This window comes from Cygnus olor, chromosome 1, assembly GCF_009769625.2.
Source record: "Cygnus olor isolate bCygOlo1 chromosome 1, bCygOlo1.pri.v2, whole genome shotgun sequence".
Taxonomy (NCBI): Eukaryota; Metazoa; Chordata; class Aves; order Anseriformes; family Anatidae; genus Cygnus; species Cygnus olor.
In genome coordinates, this window is record NC_049169.1 from 78,800,204 (window position 1) to 78,821,200 (window position 20,997).

The following is a 20,997-nucleotide window of genomic DNA, read 5'->3' on the forward strand; positions in this document are numbered from 1 at the left end:
GTATTGTACTTTATATATTTCCTCCCATTTCTCAGGTGTGTTATTTGTAAAATTACATGTCAGAACTGCACAAACATTACTAAACCTCATAATAGAGCAATGTACAATGTCAGACAATAAATGTGCTTTTTACCATTTCCTTTTTTTGGGGAAGGGGGAGAAAACTGAGCCAGGAGGGGAAAAAAAGGAAATTTGTTCTTTGGGTTTAGCCCAATTAATTTTCTTCCTTATGTCCTCTGAGGTCTCTAAGGCACTTAAGAAGTGTTGTGATGTCTAGCTTATCTCAGCCATCTATTAAACGTTGGCAGCGGGAGTTGCAAGATGTCCCCCTGCTGTAGAAAAAGGCTCCAAACACACAGAAAAAGGCGTTCAGACTTTGAGGCTCCATTTAAGTTCAGAAATCTGCCTGCATGTAGTCTGCTTCTCTTCAAGGCAACTTTTGGTAGTCTCAGACTTTCTTATGGTTTACTCTCTCTCTTGTTGGTGTTTCAGATAATGCTTGTCAGTATATGAAGGCAGTCACACAAAAGCTAATAAAGGAAGACCTCGGCCATCCCTCACAGTTACAGATTAAGCAATCCTGTATTGTTGAAGAGATGACCCCTTTTTATAACAATGGTAAAGAAATCACTACACAACAAAAACAGTGATGTCCCTTTTTTAAGGGTTATTTTAAGGGAATCTAACTCTATCATGCATGTGCTAAATAATAAAAAAAAAAGGTTTCCAAAAAGTTTTTGAAAACTTTTTCAAAAAATGAAAGATACCTGTTAAATTTGCATAGGAAGTTAACAAATGAAGGGATTTATTCAGAGCTCAGACACTACAAGGATTAAGCCTGAGAAGACAGAAGACTATGGTGACAGGAGACCTTGTTCCCCATACCACGAATAATACCAGGACTTGGAAATCATCTCCCTTGGTGAAAGGGTTTAGGAACATCTCTCTGAGATCACTAATGCCCAGGATCTCAAAGGTATCCAGGACCTGCTGAGAGATGGCAACTGGACCCAAGAATGATTCCCAGTCAATGTTATTCCTCTGTCTTCAACCAAAACCAGAAGGAGAAGCAAGATGAGAAGAACAAGAGGCATCTTGCCTGTTCTCTCTGCTCACTTTTGCACCATTTCTGTCTGTTGTTCAGCTATAACTTCAGCCCTGAATGCTGTTTCTCATGAAGAGTCGCTAGCTCTCCATGGAGTCATAGCAGGTTTAGACTGGGTAAAGTCCCTGCAGGTTTGAGCAGGGTCAGAGGCTCTGTACTTACTGGTTCTTCTATTAAGAGGTTCCTGCATTTTGCTGTGGTGCCCACTAATGCTTCTGTACATTTATTTTACAAAGATATCAGAGATGTATTTTTTTTAAAGCCTCAGCTTGCATATTTTTCCCATAGATTTTTCTCCTATGGAAGTGTAGAGGAACATTTTGGGCAGAAGCCAGGGGAATATTTATTGTTCTTTCCTGGTACTTTATTGAAACAGTAGGAATTGCTAGGAACCCACACTAGAGGGATGTCTCTGGAAGCACAGTGGGGGCCATGAGTGCAGTGGATGCCAAGTTTCTGTATCCATAGGAGATTTTCTTGGGTGGTCCCAAGGATCTCCTCTGATGCTGTCAGGTGTTGGCCTTGCATTGGCATGAGTGCAATTGGGACAAACCTTATTGCTACTGGAGAAAAGGCAGGAGCATTGATAGCGAAAGGTCCTGACAGGAAATATTCACTTAAAAATCTTTTTCTCTCACTTTTTACATGGAAAGTGAAAATTTAGCTTGTATTTCTTTCTTTCTTTCTGTCATGTGTTTCTGTAGCACATCTTTATGACACTTTGACATGCAAATGTTGAGAGTTCACACAAGAGAAAGTAAGTATGGCTAACAAGATCTGTAACTCTTCAACCTAAGCAGACTCATCACCTAAACTGTCTCGAAAATAATCCATTGCCATTATGCAAGGACCAGCCTAGTCACCTCTGGAAACCATAAGGAAAGTTGCCTGGAGGAAGAAATTACTATAATATAATTATTTTCTATCTATTTATTTATTTTAAGAGTTGCATTATTGGTTTTCTAAGAAGTGTGTGCAGGAACTTTCATTCTCAGAACTGCCTGCGTGCTAGGGGCTCTCAGGAGGCGTGTTTTTATTGTTTTGCATTGTTTTTCTGGGGTTAAAGTAAAGACCTGATTCTGTGAACTAGTGGCAGGATATGATTTACGGGGAAATGTGTTGCCTTCTAATCCCTTTGGTATTACTATTAGCTACTGAAAATATGAAGTGTGGGACATCGAGAGTAAAATATGGTGTCATCTGCTCTGCATTTCTTGCTCAGTGCTGTACATATGCCCGCAAAACTCGTGCCCACCTCTGTAAACAATATGTGCATGATTAACATATTGCTCTAGAGGGTACCTCTATAAGTACAAATTCAAGGACTGAATGTGTTGATCTAAAAGAACATGATAAAATTTGTGTGTGTTTCATATGTGTTTTTAATGGTAGAACAAAAGCATTACTAGCTCTGTTTCTTTTTCCTTTCACCTTTAAAGCAGTTGTTCACAGGAAAAAATATTACATGTGCTTTACTCTTTGAGACATGGAGTATTCTACTATTCCTCTTTAATAACAGTCTTTCAAGCAAGTATGCTATTGGCTCAACCAGTGAGATTTGTCACACATACACATGCAAAATTTATTTCAAAGACTTATCTGTCATGTAAGTTTTTAATACTACTTCCCCTCATTGTAACTTTCTGGCAATTAAGGCCATTGATTTACACCACAGCATTTTAAACTATTGTTTGGAGAATCAGGAGGATGTGACGTTTGGTCTTTATCTTTCCTTTTAAATGAGCAAGAGTTCCTGGCTTGTACAAAAACAAGAAATTTCAGACCAAAGCCATTCCAGTCCCCTCTCTTGAGGGAACAATGCTGGTGTAGAATAAAGGTGGAAACTGGAGGAGCTTCTTTTTCATGTGCAAGAGGAGTCTCACGCAAAAGAAGGTACATTACTTTCTAATTAAGTTGGTGATAAAAATTATGGAGGATTATATACTGGAAGATATTACTGATTTTATCCTGATTTGTTAGTGGCACCTGCTCTATTCAAATTGGGGGAAACTTCAAGTGAGCAGCTTAAAACAGACTGGGAGATTGAAACGGGCTGAAGAGAGGGTTTTTATATCTTGTATTTTGTCTTTGCATGCTTTATAAAATCGAGAGATTAACAAACAAAAGCAGTATCAGATTTGGTCACAAAAAAAAACAGTACATGCACTAAAAATACACCAGCAAGTGTTTAATCTGAGAATAATGCCTACTGTTTACCACTGTTTTGTAGTCACATTCCCATGCAGTTGCCAGTTCTTAGCTATCTTGCAGAATTAACAGCCTTATGTCAGATTGGCATTTGCAGCATTATATGACCAGCTTTTATAATAGGTGTTTTCCTTTCTTTTGCAAATAAGGTAAAACTTTTATTTATGTGGCTGTGAGTTGGACCTACATAACTGACATCAATAAGTGTGTGCCTGTAAGGTGAAATCAGGATTTGGTTCTGTGTAATGTATTTAAGTATTTAATTGGAGGGCTCTTTTAGGAAAAGGTGTGTCTGATCTCCTGGCATTAATATATTAAGTATGGTATATTTAAGCCTCTCTGGTAGCTTAAACATGATCACTGAAATTAACTCACCTAGATAGAGCTCCATGAATCTTTCATCCATTAACTGCTAAATGTCTTTCCACAGAACACATCTGTAGTTCACCATCTGCATAGCACTCATATTATTATTTTTAGAGGCCTGACATTACAGGAGGTAGTTTATAGACATATGGGCAACAAAAGTCAACACTGTGATTGTAGAAAGTAGGAGGCAACAGTAAAACTGATTTTGGTGAATGGAAGTTTTCACCCTGTGTTTCTAATCTTTGTACCATTTCCTCCCTTTACTTCTCACCCCTTATCTTGAGTATATTATCACCCTGAAATTAGCAGAGTACCATGTGGTTATAATGGTCTGCCAGCCAGGCCTGTTAGTTGGTGTAGAACCGTTATATTCTTTCCCTTTCATGGTGTTGGGCAAGATGCAAATCTTATGCAGCAGAGGTGGCTTCTCCTGGGTTGGCAGATCAGGTTTGAATGGCTTGCTTCTTTGTGTTGGGTTGTCTGATAAACAACACAGCATATCAAAGAGCTTTGTGTGTGCAGTGTATTAACTTGGGTAAATCTGAATACATGTGTATGCTGGGTTGCATTTCCTGTGAAGGTAGCCCATGTTTCCTTGCAGTGAGAAGCGAAAATGGGAACAATGAATTAGATTACCTATTTTTCAAGGCATGGCTGGATAACTGAATTACTGTGAAAGTATATATGGATTACAGCTTTCTGAAATGGTGTAGAACCTAAAAAGCAACTTTATAAAAAAGGTAAGAAAATGGTGAGACGTCGTGAAACAGACTAAACACCCTAAACTAAGAATATTCTCACATCTCTCCATTTTTGACAGATGCTCCTCTTGGCAGTTCTGCTAACAAATCTACTGCTGGCCACTGTAATAACAGGTAGGAAAGCGTATTTGTTTCCTAATGCCTTGAAACAGAAATGTATTTTCATTGTTTCTTCTGTGAGATTTTTTCCCCCCTCTTTTTGCCCACCTAATCCTGCAGTCCTGGAATAGGCAACATTGTCCTCATACTGGAGACATCAATAAAGTTGTTCCTTTCTTTAACTTTCAACAAGCACTATATTAAGTCACAAAGACTCCCTGAAGTCAGTGATGTCTGTCTGCCACAAGTATGCCCAAAGTACTATTATCCTATTGTTTTGATGGGATTGCAAGCAGGCATAAATATATGAATGTATGGCATTCCTTAAAGCACAGAAATTAGCCTTGTAGGGTTTAGGTCAGTAGAAATAAGATAAAAAACCTTTTCAGTAATGTGTACAATACAAAAAAATCTACTTGATCCTATGGACTGTCATGTCAGATATACAGTGTACTTAGAAAATAGAGCTAAAGGCCCAGGACAGGTGATGTTCAGTGGTAAAAAAAAATCCAGCAGATAAATTCCTAAACTACAAAATGATTGTTTTACATTGCAAGTTACATTGTGTTTCAATATTCAGGATCATCAGGTTCTTTGCTTCAGGAGTCATCAGCTTCCCGTTGCAGCCTTTTTGGGAATGATCATATCAAAACTTTTGATGATTCTTTCTACAATTTTGCTGGGGACTGCAGCTACCTCCTAGCTGGGGACTGTCATAAGCGCTCCTTCACACTCTTAGGTGAGTTTGAGCTACTACTTAAAAGTAGTATCAAATAAAAAATGTTGTAGGTATGTGACATGGCCTTATGCTGGGAAAAATATTGTTGTCCTTTGTGATAGGATAAACCATTGCATAAAAGGATCTTAGGTTTTCTTCTGAGAGTAGGATTGCTTCTGAGGAAATTCCATCACTTTGGCTTGTTATTGTTTAGTAATATAGCTCATGCTAACTAAGCTGTAAAGAAACAGAGATTTTCTTATTGGTTCTTCTAAAGAGGGGAAGTGAGACCTTTTTAATTTTTGAATTTGTTAGTTGGGTGTGATTGTTAAAGCTGAGTACAGGAATAGGAGCCACATGACCCTGTAAAACTGATTTTACCTACGTGCTAAATCCCCATATTAAAAGAAAAAATAAATCCCATCTTGCAGGACAAAAAGTGTTTGAATTAGCAATGTTATTCCTAGGGATGTGACAGATGATAAAGAACCAAAACCCTATGTTTCATTCACACCAAACTCTTTTGGTAGGTATTCTTAAATTCACTAAGAAGTGTTCTGTACTAATTTTAGTTTAAGCTGACTTTGTGCTAACTGTAAGTAAATCTAAGTAAACTCATCCCATCACTCTGAAAAGGAACCATATCTAAATTTAAATAATTTTGTTCCTAAACTTAAGTGACTTAGCACATTTTTTTTTTTGGTATGTGGAAGAACCAACAGTATATGTGAAGTATGAATTCATTGCAGTATTTTATGTGGACAATTAAATCTTAAAAATCATGAGCAGAAGCATTATATCTATATTAGGTACCTAAGTATAGTATAGTCTATTTTTGACTCCTATCTCAGCATATGTGCATGGGTTTGTTTTGGTTTTGGATACTGGGCTGTGAAGTACAATGCATGTTGCTGAGTAAAACATTTTGGTCTGGGCAGAGCTGTCTACCTCTGAGCAGGAACTCCAGAACAGGTGGTGCATTGTGCAAGCAACCAATATAAAGTCAAAGCTAGACAATGCTTTAGACAAAAGCAGGGAAAGGATTATGTGTAGTTATGTGTCGTTCCACCCCCCCACTCCCCCCCCCCCCCCCCCCCCCCCTCTTTTTTTCTCTCTTGGAGTATAAGAGCGTTGTCTCCATATCATCTGTGCTTCTCCTTTTGAAAAATTGAGGAGTTGCCCCCTGCTCCCTTCCCCCTGTTGGATAGTCAATATTGCCATACACCCTTTAAAGACTAGCTGAGGTGGTTAGAGGGCTTATCAAGAAGGAAGATATGCAGACTCGGTTCTTCCTTCAGTTCAGTGTATTCTACCCTCTTCTCTTGCTGCTGAGCTATGGGGTTGTTTTGGGGAGGAAACTAGGAAGAGAAAGAGTAGGAAGCAGGGCAGATTGTTGGTACATCTTCTTGGGAACTCTTCCAGTGTGCAAGGTAGTATGAAGAATTCATGGACTAGAGACAATAATGGGAAAAGCTAAGTCCCCAGCTGGTTCCCAGGTCATGCAGCTGATAGTGGACAATACCAGCCCTCATCCTGGGACTCTTTCTGTGTTTTACATTATCTGTTTTGTCCTATAGTTGCTTAGATGGCTCTTGAGAATGTTAGAAGATATGCTCCCAGCTCTGCAACGTGTTCTTACAAGTTATCCTCCTCAGTCCCAGAGCTAACAATATTTGCTTATGTCCCATCTCTTCAGGTGACTACCAGGATGGGGAGAAAATTGGTTTCTCTGTGTATCTTGGAGAATATTTCAACGTTCACTTCTCTTTAAATGGGAGTGTGACACAGGAAGACAAAAGGTACTGTTGGAACAGCAAATATTCCAGCAGAAAACAAAAAGTGCTTTGTATGTCATATTCTGAGAAATTATTTTTCTTCACAGGGTTTCCATACCTTTTGCCTCCAACGGATTATTTATAGAGAAGGAGGCAGGTTATTATAAAATGTCTTATAAAATATCCAGTGATGAGCATGGTTTTGTTGTGAAGATTGATATCAGTGGGAATATTCAGATATTCCTTCAAGAAAAGTACTATAATAAGACCTGTGGGCTGTGTGGCAACTTTAATAAATTTGCTGAAGATGACTTCAGAACTCAGGAAGGTAAGACTAAGACTAACTGCTTGTATTGTGATGTACTTACTCTCTGTACACCTAACTTCATGGGTAATTCAATGATGATTTTGCTGATCCAGCAAAATGTTTCCACAAAACCTGTCAGGTACCTCATCTTGATGAGCTGAAAAGCTGTCCAAGTTGTTTCATCTTCCCTTCCTCTTGAAGGGAATTGTTGTCATCTCATGGCTGAGCAAAACTCAGAGCTATAAATGTAACCCTTGTATTTCAACTTTCAAGGTTTTTACAAAGATGAAGCTATGGGCTAATTATGTGTAATTCGGTGGTGGTGGTGAACCACTAGGAAAAGACCCAGCAAAAAAAAAAGATATAAATAATACTTATTGATTCAACTTCTAATTTATTAGTGAGTTAAGCGGATGAGAGAAAGAATAGAGATTGTTTCAATAGCCGAATATGAAATCCAGGGGATAGCTGCTGGCAAATTTACAAATGGATTTGGCACAGGATGCTGTTCTATAAGGGGTTATGCTTCAATGACATTTCTCTGCTCAGATGGGTTGTTGTGTTGGAGGTGCACCTTATACCACAGCATCTCCTAGCAAGAGGGAGAGACAAGATTGCTTTTGCTGCTTTCTGCACATTTATGCAAGCCTGTCACTGTGAGTGAACACTAAGGGTTTTGGAAAAGCCCTGAATGTAACTTTGAGGGACCAATCTCGATTCATACTATTTCATAGCGTCTTGCAATTCTTAGCATTCACTTGTAGAGAAAAGGTTTAGAGTAAAGTAAGTTAATTCATTAACATGTTAAATTGATAATGTAAAGTATTTATTAAAAATAAAAGATACAGAAAATAGAGAGAGACAAAGTAACTTGGAGAAGAACCTGGCACTGCTCCAGGGGTGTGCATTACTGACACTTGGGGTTCATAAACATGGCTTCAACATACAAAAAGAGCTGATTTCAAAGTATCTTAAATGATTGATCAGCTCTTCAGCACCATAAATAATAAGAAACAACTCATCTTACAGAATTGTTTGGCAGGACTTGGAAACTTCTATGTCTGAATGTATTGATATATGAAGTTCACATCTTTTTCTTGAGACAATATAGAGGGGGGCGAGACTACTATTAATAGTAAATGCAGCAAAGGAGACTGTATTGCCTTGGACTGTTCAAATATATGATACTCCCAACTGCTGCTCATGTTTAAATGTTTCTGCTGTATTGTATTTAACATGCCTGAAGATTTATCCTCCCTTTTATAAAAACAGTGCTTTCCCAACTGCAGATTTCTGAACATAATGACGTACATGGCAGGGTTACTGTTGGAAGAGCTGAAAAATAGAGAAGACAATAAGAACATGAATAGCTGTATTTGCATGAAGACCCTGACTTCTGTAATGTGTGGACACACAAATCTGTGCTTTTAGCCTGAAGAATCAGCAAATCTGACAGTTTTCCACTCTGCTACAATAGACCTTTCATTTAGCTGATCTAGAAGGAATTAAAATTGATTATGGTTGAATTTGTTGTATCAGTGAGGACATCACCACTCCCACGCATTGTTTATTTCCTTTGCAGTTCTGCTGGCAGGGTGGTCTGGTATGAGCTCCTCTTAATAGGCTCCAAGTAAAATTAGCTTTTTATTAATCAGTCATTCTTTAAGCTGCTGAAGCTAACTTCCAGATGAGGTGCAACCCAAACAGCTGGGAGAGGTAAACTCTTTAAAGAAAGATCTAGAAAGAGTATTGATAACATATAAAACAGTTTACCTTTTTAATTTTTTTTCCACTACATTTTTTATTTGCTCTCCTTTAGCTTGATTAGTTCTCGTAAAGGTCAACCCAACCCAGGATGTGAGCTTGATATAATGACTTAATGAACTGAGGACACAGAAGGGTTGTCTTTAAGGTTGTTGCAGACTGAACCTGGCCATTTCAATGTGTCCATAGCTTCCTGTTAAAATCTGGGCATATTTTGCCTATCATATTGGGCCCTCAATTCCAATACATTAAATGTATTTCTGCATGGGATTTGTATTGACAATAAATACAGTAATATCTGTAAGCCCCCAGAATAAAATGTATTGTAAGTACAATGCACAAAGGAAAGACTAATGTGAAGATTATGGGATGTCATCTGGGACACCGTTGGGGAGCACTGTGCAGATCTGTATGTCAGAAATAAAGGAAGAAAGATGATGGTAGATGTTATGGATTGGGTATTTAGGCTACAGCCAAAGAGCTTGCTGGATAGCTGAGGTGTATTAAAAAACCCATCCTCAGGGTTTTTTAGCTGGGTAAAGAAGCTCAAGATATCCTAGCCTTCAAACTGATTACCATTTCAGCTTAAATGAAAGCTAGCTGTTGGCTAATAGTTCTTGTCCTGGTAGGAGGGGAGCTTGTAAGAGCTGCTGATTATGGGTGTGGTGGAAAGAGGACTGAAGCTGAAATGTTTTTTTCTGTCTCTCACAGACTGTAGATCACACAGTTTAAAAGTTAATGCAGTAGTTTTATAGCATTTCTGCATTTGCCTGCACAGGAGGGAACTTGTGTGATTTGATGACCCATTCCTAGGGATTGTTTGTGGCATCAAACAACCACATCCCAAATTTGTGCTAATAGTCAGAATCATGGACAGGAATCTACATCATAAGCTCTGTCCTTCTGGAGTATCACAGTTTTTGTCACAGTTTAAACAAAATGGCAATACTTATGTTGAAAACAAATGAGAACACAGATTTACCATATTTTAGATACAAATAGACCCTCTAATTTGACAACACTGGCCACTTTTGCTCGGGAAGAATTAGTTTGGTTTTACATGGCTTGCTCCGTCAAAGTGGATTATGATGCAGAATTTTGTTAATTTATATTGGATTGTGTTGAGGTGGTGGTAAAATAAGAGCGAAATTGTATTTTTGGGACATTACCATATACTGAAAGTAAGAAAGGTGGCATGAAGGAAAGTCCATTTAAACTTAGTGATGATGTGGTGATTATTTTTCTGTTCTGGTTGATATATTATACTCATGTTACATATCTCACTAATTACGTGCTGGTGTCTTGGCACTTTCATGACTCATCAATGTATTTTGGTATTGGAAGCTGAGAACTGATAGTCTGGTTAGAGGATAATACAATCACTTTTCTATATAGTTTTGATGCTCTCTTAATGAGCTCCTGGAGGTCTGAGTGATGTGACTCAAGCTATGATACTCTAACAAATTAACATTGTATTGGTAAGGACCCAGCTTTGAAGGTAGTGGCTTTTCGCAGTAACTGTTGAAGCTCAAGAAAAAGTGTATACAGCACGTTTCATAACTGTAGACACAGACTCTCATTCAGACAGAGGATGCACTGCTGAGTTGTTTACATTGATTTTGGTAGTTACTAAACTAGTTCATCCTGTGGAGAAGTACTCATGTCCTGTTCAGACTTACAAATAAGGTTGTATTGTATGTGGTTGCTTGTCTGCTGGTTATGGAAGTAGAAAAAAGCCATCTGCCCGTTGGGAATTTGTTCTCACATTTCAAGCATAAGTAAAATATCAAAGGAAAATTCTTGTGAGATTTCCAGTTTCTTTCTCTCTTTCTTTCTCCTCTTTCTTTCTCTCCTCTTCTTTCTCTCTTTCTGTTCCTTCTTTCTTTCATTCATTCATTATTTTTTCCTCTCTAGATCCTAATGAAGGAACTAATATCTCCTCTACTTTTTCCTGCCAGCTAAGCTCTGTTCCTTTATAATCATCCTATGAATACTTCCGAGACTTGGTAATTAAACAAGCTCAATTTTTCTGATGTGATTTTGTACTTCTATGTGGTTGCTGGTTGCCAGTCTTTGCTTATATCCGAATTATGAAGTTGAGTCCATTTTAGATGCTCAGATATCTGTTTGGAAGCCTTCAAGCCATGGCATTTGAGTGTCACAAGATCACTGACAGGAGCATTTTACAATTGGGGATCCAAAGCAGTGACTAGAAGAGATAACTTACATAATACTACTGAGGAAATTTGACACAACATAGACAAAAGTTGATCCTGAAATCTCATCAGGTCATGTTCACATGAGCAAATGACCAAAGACTTTGCAGTATATTTGTAGTCATGCTCTTGCTCAGTATATTTGTGGGCATGCTCTTACCTTGCAACAAATGTAAGGCAATTTCTTCCTAGTGAGGGAGGCTGTAGTTCAAACTCACAGAGCTTTTTTTTGTGTGTGCCTGTGGCCTCAGTCTTTGCCAAGTACTCTTATCATTGAGATAAGAGTCTTACAGTGGTATTGTGTGATACGCATTTATCACAATATAAGTTTGTAGTTTTATTTGTGCATAGCACCCCATTTGTAGTCCAACAGTGGGATCTATCATTTCATCATTGTGCGTGTAACACACTCTTAGTATTATGGAAAAACAAAAAAAGCAAAGAAAACAACAACAGACCAAATCAATCTCCTTATACTTCTTTAGGCACTGACAGGAAAGCATGTTTCTGGAAATCCATCTCGAAATCACAAAGACAGTAATGATAAAACAACATCCATGGCTAATAGCTGGATGCAGGTTTGATATTCTGAGCCTGCTCCAACTGAGTCTGAAACTGTCAGGCAAGACATTCCAGACTTTTCTGCTGCTGAAATACAGAATATATGATGCCGCTGCAGAGTTAAATGTAGGTTAAATAGTTTGAAGCAGACAGTATAGTACAGGAAAAATCTGATGTTTCAGGTAGTTTTCTGTCCTGAAGTAGTATAAATACACATGAATGAATATGCAACTTCCCTGTGTGCAGTACCTTGTATATTCTTAGTACTTCAGTTTATAAGCATATTCCAAACCTGTAGTGATGTTGGTGCAGATTTTATAATTTTATATATATGTACATGTAAATATAAGTAAACTTTGTGGCTAAAAAAAGTAAAATTTGGGATCTTGACATTTTTAAAAGATAGAGGTAAGTTGATTTTAGGCAAGTTTACAGCTTTTGTTTGACCTAAGCAAATAATTTCATTCTATTCTTGCATTTTAATTTGAAAGCAAAAGGGATAGATTCACAAAAGAATTAAGCTGTCATTTGAAAGCAGAACAGGCGAAGGAAGAATCAACAGAATCACAGAATTGTAGGGGTTGGAAGGGACCTCAAGAGATCATTGAGTCCAACCCCCCTGCCAAGCCGGTTCCCTAGGAGCAGGTTGCCCAGGTAGGCGTCCAGACAGGCCTTGAATATCCAGAGAAGGAGACTCCACAACCTCCCTGGGCAGCCTGTTCCAGTGCTCCGTCACCCTTACCATGAAGAAGTTCTTTTGCATGTTGGTGTGGAACCTCCTGTGACCCACTGTTTGGCCATTGCCCCTTGTCCTGCCCCCCACAAACCACTGAAAAGGGGTTGGCCAAATCCCTCTGTCTCCCACACTTAAGGTATTTATAAACATTGATAGGATCCCCACTCAGTCTTCTTTTGCACAGAATGCTGCCACAGTAACCATGTTTATTATATGGCATGTATCTGATGGTAACAGAAACCGGTATTCATAACCCCCTCTGCTTTATTTAGAGTTGGGATTCAAAGTTAGGTGTTTTTGTTGTGAGGAGTGTGTCTTAATCATTGGGCTACGGAGTTTTTGGAGCTGGCTTTTTTACTCTTGTGCTGAAACTGTTCCAGTTCATAATCCTAATTTAATAGGGCTTATGGTCATGTGGAAAATCTGCATGAGGTCCAGGAAGGGAGCTCTGAGTTTCTGCCTCCCACTCCCATGCCTTGAGCATGAGTTGGTTACTGCTAAGCACATTGACTTTGAGATCAGTCTCAAAGTAACAAGCAGCACATTATATTCACATAATTACAGAATGGTTGAGGTTGAAGGGACCTCTGGAGGTCCTCTGGTCCAACCCCACTGCTCAAGCAGGGCTACTTAGAGCCAGTTGACCAGGACTGTGTCCAGGTGGTTTTTGAAGATCTCAAGCAGGGAGACTCCACAACCTCTCGGACAACCTCTGCCAGTGCTCCATCATCCAAAACCTGATGTCAGATGTCAAGAGGAATTAGTGATTTTGAGACCCAAATATCATAGTGAATGCTGGGGAGATGTGGACATCATCTATCTGAAAATAAATAGGTGAAAGCATATGTTATTACCAAAACAAACATACAAAAAAGGGGGTGGGGAGGGATTGCCCAAAACATAGTAGTTTTTTGTGTTTTGTTTTGTTGTTTTTTTGGTTTGTTTGTTTTACTTGTTGTAGGGTTTGTGTTTGTGTGTGTGTGTGTGTGTTTGTTTGTTTTTGTTTGTTTGTTCGCTTTTTCTTCCTCAAAGAGACAGAGACACAAGGGCAGCAATTAGATGATAATCCAATAATTGAGCATCTGTGACCAGCCTCTGGTTGCCCTGACTGCTGTCTGTGGTGGTTGGCACATGTCTCTCCTGGGTCATGTTAGCAGGGTTATCAAAGTGTGGGACACTTCTGGGACATGCAAAGAAGATGAGATCTGGGTTGTGCTTTAACAGCTACTACCTGAACCCATTTTGTATCCTCCAAAGGGACTGCACACTAACTAGCTGCCTTGGGTTCTCAGCTGGTGAGCCACAAGTTCTCATGCTGGTATCAGTCCACACACCAAGCACTAGTTCTTGAAGTACTTGGGTTTTGATCCAACTTTGTTTTCATTACATTTTGTGACACCATCCTTTTATTCTTCTTCTTCCTTTTTTTTTTTTTTTCCTTACACAAACTTCTTTCAAAACGTAGGCAAAACAAATGCCTTAGAAAAACCGTACCCAGGCCATATAGAAGGTTTCTGGGTGTAGGGTTCCGATGACTCCTAGTTAGGCTTTGTTTTTCCAGGAACTTGTCTATTTACAGAAAGAAGGAAAATTGAACACGAAAGGAACAGAAGTAAAACAAAACTCTGAGCCTACCAGATGAAGAGAATGTGCATCATAAATGCTCAGAGGAGGGATGGGAACAAGCAAAGGGAGCAGAGCAGAGAGAGATATGCACAAAGTTTGCATCCCAGATACTGTGTCAGGAATCAATCAAGAATCAGCACAGGCTGAAATCAAACTAAGAGCCTCTTTTTAACTGAGGGGAAGACTACACAGCTAAGCTAAAAGGCCCTTTAAAAGAAAAAAGTCACATCATTCATCATCAAAAAGGGAAAGGCAGCCTCTGCAGAGAGGATGGTAGCTGTGCTGTATGATGGATGCGTAGTGACAGAGCAGGCAGCTGAACTGCCTGGCTGCTCTGTTAATAGTATCACTTGTGCACTTAGGAAATTAACAGGGGTTTTAGGCTGTTCTTGTGTTGTCCCCTTCACTGTCTTTCCTTTCCTACACCCTCATGCCCTTCAGCAGAACAAAGCATAGGTTTCAGGTTAAAGACATCAGCAGTGGTAGGCAACTGCTATTCCCTCTGCCCATTGCACTCAGACATGGGGGACAGTTCTCCCTCCCCACTTTTCCTCCTGAAGCCTCATAATATAGAGAATTACCACACTCATTGATAGGGCATGTAACATGTATGGTTTAAAGAGTCCTTTCCAAAGAAACCTTCTGCTGAAATAGTTTAATTCCATGACCCAAATTTGTTCAGTAGGTCAGTGGCCACAGAGTCACTTCATAGCTTCAGCTTAAAGCTCTTGTGATAGTCAGTGAAACTTCCATGTCTAGTTGCTACTCTGAGAAAAATGGGTATACATTTTCCTCCATGTGTTATATGTGGATAAAATCGCATTTATATGAATAGATATACTTAGAGCTCTTTCCTTCTGGTCAATCAGACATTGCTTACCCAGTTAGATTATAATTTTGGGGAGCAAGGCAATGCCTTTGTTTGTATTTGGAAAGCATCTTATAGCTTGCACTCTGCTTCTCCCTGGGGACTGGACAACAATTTTTGTATGAAGGATCCTCTTAAAGAGAGTACCTCTCTCAGGCTGGTGAGAAAATTGGAGTGCTTGTGGCTCAGTGGATATTCTAGTAAGAAATTTGTATTGTAAAATGTAAATATAAAATTTATTTATATTTTCTGATACAGTTATGATGTTAGTTATTAACAGAGTGGGCATGGTCTGCTGTAAATATCTGCTGATGGGATTCCACACAATGTCCTTCATCTTTCTTCCAGTAAGAACTGAGACTAAAGGATTTGAGGTTGGGAAGCAAACCTTGCTAGTAGGAAGTTGTCACTACATGCTTAGCAAACTAGGTTGAGCAATACTTACTTTCATGAGTCTCTCTCCTTTATTCCATTTTCCTTCCTGCTTTCTTTTCACCTTTCTAAGATTACATATTACTGTGTATTTGTAAAACTGCTAGTTCAATGAAAATGCAAGTACTGTTCAAATACAGGTTCTACCTACCCCATATTATTGGAAGTAATAAGTAGTGATATTCAGTAGAATATGGAGTATCTTTAGCGACTGTGTTACTTATGGTTGAGTACAAAGTTTCTGGGGAAAAGCAGGCTGGCAAACATGCATGTAACACTCATTTTAAAGTTGAATGACTATATAGCCCTTTATCATAGAATCATAAAATAGTTTGGATTAGAAGGGACCTTAAGGATCATCTAATTCCAACCCCACTACTAGGGACACATTCCACTAGACCAGGTTGCTCAAAGCCCCATCTAACCTGGCCTTGAACACTTCCAGGGATGGAGCATCCACAGCTTCTCTGGGCAACCTGTGCCAGTCCTCACCACCCTCTGACTAAAGAATTTCTTGCTAATGTCTAATCTAAATCTATCCTTCTGTAGATTAAAACCTGTACTCCTTGTTCTATCGCTACGCTCCCTGACAAAGAGTCCCTCCCCAGTTCTCCTGTAGGCCCCCTTTAGGTACTGTAAGACCGCTAGAAGGTGTCCCCAGAGCCTTCTCTTCTCCAGGATGAACCACCCCAACTCCCTCAGCCTGTCTTAACAGGAGAGGTGCTCCAGCCCTCTAATCATATTCATGGTCCTCTTCTGGACTCGTTCTAATAGGTCCATGTCCTTCTTATGTTGGAGGCCCCAGAGCTGAACGCAGTACACCAGTGGGGTCTAACGAGAGCAGAGTAGAGGTGAGAATCACCTCCCTCGACCTTCTGGCCACTCCTCGTTTGATGCAGCCCAGGATAAGCTGGCTTTCTGGGCTGCAAGTGCACATTGCCAGCTCATGTTGAGCATTTCATCAGCCAAAACCTACAAGTCCTTCTTCTCAGGGCTGCTCTTAATCCGTTCTTTGCCCAGCCTATATTTGTGCTTGGGATTACCCTGTCCCAGGTGCAGGACCTTGCCCTTGGCCTTGTTTAACCTCATGAGGTTCTCACAGGCCTACCTCTCAAGCTTGTCCAGGTCCCTCTGGATGGCATCCCTTCCCTCCAGCATGTTGGCCCCACCGCACAGGTTGGTGTCATCGGCAGAGTTGCTGAGGGTGCAATCAACTTCACTGTCCATCTCACAGATAAAGATGTTAAATAGTGCTGGTCCCAGTACTGACCCCTGAGGAACACCACTTGTTATTGATTTCCACTTGAGCATTGAGCTGTTGACCACAACTCTTTGAGTATGACCATCCAGCTACTTCCTTACCCAATGAGTGGTCCATTTGTCAAATCCATGACTCTCCAATTTAGAGACAAGGACATCATGTGGGATATCTGTTGCCATAAGTCACTTAATGCTAGACTGGGCCAATTACAAGAAAAATGCACTGTTGAATGATCTCTCTTCATTCATTACTAGCCTAGTTTTTTACTATCATATGTTGAGGAAGCTTACCTGGGGCAAGACCTTGAGCTGTTGGGCAAACCCAAATCCATCATGAATTGCCTGATCATATGCATATATCTATATAACACTATCTAACATATATATTTACAAACAAAAATATTATGTTTAGGAACCATTTCACTTGTTTTCTGGGTAATGAGGGGGGTCATATTTCAAGATATTTTCTGCATAAGGTCTTGGAAATGAGTTAACAGTGACAACTGATGTTCTTGCATGCAACACAATAGGGGTTTAAAAAGCAAAGTCACAGAACTGAGAATCACAAAATTAACTATCTTGTAGCAGGTACCTATCAAGGAAGGGAAGTAGTCCCGCAATTAGTCAGACCAAAATCATGGGAGACAAAATGAGGAAACATTCCCTTTCTGGAGGAAAAAAAGGATGGAGCAAGAGATGTGGCTTGCATTTCCTAGGAAGCAACAGATGTACAGATTAACTCCTTCAGTTTTGCTTTTATGCAAAATATGTGCAAATCTAGACAAGTCTGGCACAAGATCTGCTTGTAACACGGAGGAGCATGTTTTGGGACAGGTTACACTGTAAGATCACACCAAGGGCCCAAGCATTATGGCATATGTTAAGTTTCTTTTAAACAAGATGTAGTTTCAGACAGAATGAGAAAATGAAGGTTAGATGTGATCAGGGATGCTAATACTTCCATTGCTTTGGGAGAGCAGCTTTCCTTCTTTCTTTCTTTCTTTTTCTTTTTCTTTCTTTCTTTCTTTCTCTCTTTCTCTCTTTCTCTTTCTCTCTCTCTCTCTTCTCTTTCTCTCTCTCTCTCTTTCTCTCCTCCTCCTTCCTTCCTTTCTTTCTTCTTTCTTCCTTCTTTCTTCTTTCTTTCTTTCTTTCTTTCTTTTCCTTTTTTTCTTTCTTTCCTTTTTCTTCTTTCTTTTTTTTTTTTTTTTTTTTCTTTTGGGTGTGTGTTTTTCCTCACTAATCTCTACTGTCTTGTTGACAACTTTCAAATAATAAAAATGTCTAGGCATGTCTAAGTTTCTGCCAAATATATCTAACCAATGAATATCTTCTAGTGTTTTTTAGAAATGTGCGATCTGCTGGGAGCTGTCTTCTGCAAGCTTTGTTCTGTCCTGCTCAGGGAGGGAATTTAGAAACATACCATGCAGGAGTCGATCCAGATCAGTGAAGGTGGCTTTTCTACAGTCAATCTATTTGGAATAGAAATTCTTTCAATGAAACAGTTCTGGTTTTAAAAACATCCTTCACCAGCCCCTCGTATTGATCATAGTCACTAATGACCACTTGTTTCTCAAAACCCTAAACAGCTATGTGCTTCTCCTCTTCTTGATTCACAGGGACCCTTGCGGGAAACAGCTATGATTTTGCAAACTCCTGGGCTTTGCGCAGTGAAAATAAGCGGTGCAAGAGAGTCCAGACTCCAAGCAGCATATGCAACATTTCATCTGATATTGCAGAGAAGGTTGGTGCCACAAGATCCCATTCCAGTTTCAGTCCCCCACTACCTGAAGGCAGCTTGTCTGCTCTTTGGTAGAGGAACACAATCGTTCCCTGAGTCCTGCACCTGACACGATCCTCCCTCAGCAAATGGTTGGGATGCAAGGTGCAGGAGATGCCTGGTTTGGGTTTCTGAGATGTGGAGTGGTCTGTGTTAGCTATACAGAGCACTACTTTTGCCACCACACTGCAAACAGGTGCTGCAAAGTGCAGGGATCGGTGTGCGGCTCCTCGCTCAGCCTGGCAGGAGCACACTTAGGAAGCATGTGGTGCAGCAAGAGGTGTCAGGGGTGGTGCATGCCATGCTGGGTGCTCTCCATAACATTGGGTACAAGATGCAGCTGCATGTGTTGTTGTTCAGCTGGGAACTGCGTGACCACCTTGCAGACTAGGCTTCCAAGTGCTGTGAATAACTGACCCAAGAGGCTGCATGTTGTGACCCATGTCTTATTTACATGCAGTGTTGTAAAAGGAACAGTTTGCTCACTAGTTACTGAATGCAGTTTTAACTCTCCTACTGCATCTTGCCTGTGAGTATTCTTTCTAAAGTTGTAGTACATGTTGCCCCCCAAACCTGCTAAGAAAAAGTCCCCAATCTAACACACAACCCCCAAACAGATAAACAAAGAAACAAACAGCTCATTAGAGCCTGAAGCGTGAGTTGCTGCCAAAGAAACTCCAACATTACTTGGGAAAGGTGTGTTTAAGTGGTGCCTTCGATTTTAGGCAAGTAACAACCCCTGTTATCCCGTGAGCAGGAAAGCATTGCCTCTGACATCTCTTTAGGCACCACCACCACAAATAGTATTTGTGCATGTGTTAAAGTTCATATATGTGCGTGGCACCAGAGCAGGCAGATGCTTCAGGCAGGCTGTTTTTGACAGAGATGTTCTCTGTAGTTGTTGTGCTGGCTGTGTGCCACCAGGCTATTTCTCCTGCCGGGAGGAGTAGGTTTCTTCAGTTATGTATATAGATAGTAGCTCAGATTTGTTAAAGAAACACGGGACAGCTCACCACAGACAATTCTGTGATCCCGCCTTCCCTGCATCAACCTGTTTCTTTTCTTATTTTACAAGTATAAACATGTTCCTTGTTTACATTAGACACAGGGCAGACACACAGATATGGCCACCAGCTCAGGGAGGAAAATGACTTTGAGTATGCACTGACTGCATGTGATATTACAGGTTATGACAGTCATGGTAAATTGAGCTTTCATTCGTTTAGGGTTTGGATCTGATCTCAGGTACTCTGTGTAAATCAGAATGACTGTGTGGGTGCTATGATTAGAGTTATACCAGAGTAACTGAGATCAAAATTTAGCTTTTACTATCTTGCTATACAAGTCCCATAGACTGATACTTTTTAAACGAGGCTCAAATAATTTCTCAAGGGTAGTAGTGCTTCTTGGGACATATTTGCTCTACATTTACTTCTAATGTTGGTTTTCTATTACTTGGAATAAGCTAACGAAGGCTGGGATAAGCTTGTAAACTTCTGACTACTTCCACTAAGCTTTTGAGAGGGAATATTTATGGTAGACATATTCTGAAATTCAGCAAAGCACGCTCATACCCCTAAGCACAATAGCTTTGCGGTCTGCAAAACTGGCTGAGGAACTATGGCAATGATTGCAGGGTGGAGACCTTCAGTGCATGCTTCTTGCTGGAGCTGTGCCTGTATGTGCAGAGTTTCTGTCAGGTTCTAGACTGATTAAACACCTGAGGTGAGTAATGACGTGATGCCTGGCACCTCTCTAGCTACGCCTGTTTGATACCCAAAGGGCATGACTTCAGTGACGGGTTTCAACCTGGTTGAGATGTCTTCAGATGAACAGAACTGTATTTCAAAGCTGTTCACAGCTCCAGAGCAGAGTTGGTTCTTGTGACTGGTTGTGGCTGCTGGAATTTTATCTGTTTAGACAAGTTTAACTTCTAGAAAATGTCAACACTGTAGGGGAGGCCACGGAGTGGCATGTGGGATGAAATGCAGGATGAAATGCTGCCTGGAGACTAGACTGCAGTTAATGTGAGTTTTGTACAGACCATGTTAAATATTGATGCTTTTTTGGACAAAGTTTGCTTTCCCACAAAAAATTAGGTGGATGAAATTATCTCCTGTCTTGTGTGAGTTCATGAGCTCACAGCGTTTAACATTGGCTTAATTTATTCACTGTACAAGAATAAACACAGAGCTATTAATAGCAGTTCAGCCGAACGAGTGCTGCTAAAGAATGTCGAGCTTTCTAATAGCTTGCTTTGTTTGCTTGCTTTAGCTTTCGGAATGCAAATCTCCCCCGTCTCCCAGCCTCCCTCCGGGCCAGGCAGTCAGCTGCTAGGTGAGGGAAACAATAGCTCTGCTTCAGCCTGTTCCTCCTCCCCCGGCCCCCCACTCACTGCAGATCTGGACTTTTATT

General features: G+C 40.1%; 1 protein-coding gene across 2 annotated transcripts in view; it reads left to right on the plus strand.

Annotated features, from left to right (window-relative positions):
• The first annotated feature begins 2,877 nt into the window (after window positions 1-2,877).
• VWF (von Willebrand factor) overlaps window positions 2,878-20,997 on the plus strand; it is a 148,437-nt gene continuing 130,317 nt past the window's right edge. For both annotated transcript variants that reach the window (XM_040566017.1, XM_040566023.1), the window contains exons 1-6: window positions 2,878-2,998; window positions 4,503-4,557; window positions 5,123-5,281; window positions 6,957-7,059; window positions 7,143-7,363; window positions 18,422-18,546. In XM_040566017.1, the coding sequence (XP_040421951.1) occupies window positions 2,969-2,998; window positions 4,503-4,557; window positions 5,123-5,281; window positions 6,957-7,059; window positions 7,143-7,363; window positions 18,422-18,546 (693 nt within the window). In that variant the 5' untranslated portion in view covers window positions 2,878-2,968. The remainder of the gene's footprint in view (window positions 2,999-4,502; window positions 4,558-5,122; window positions 5,282-6,956; window positions 7,060-7,142; window positions 7,364-18,421; window positions 18,547-20,997) is intronic.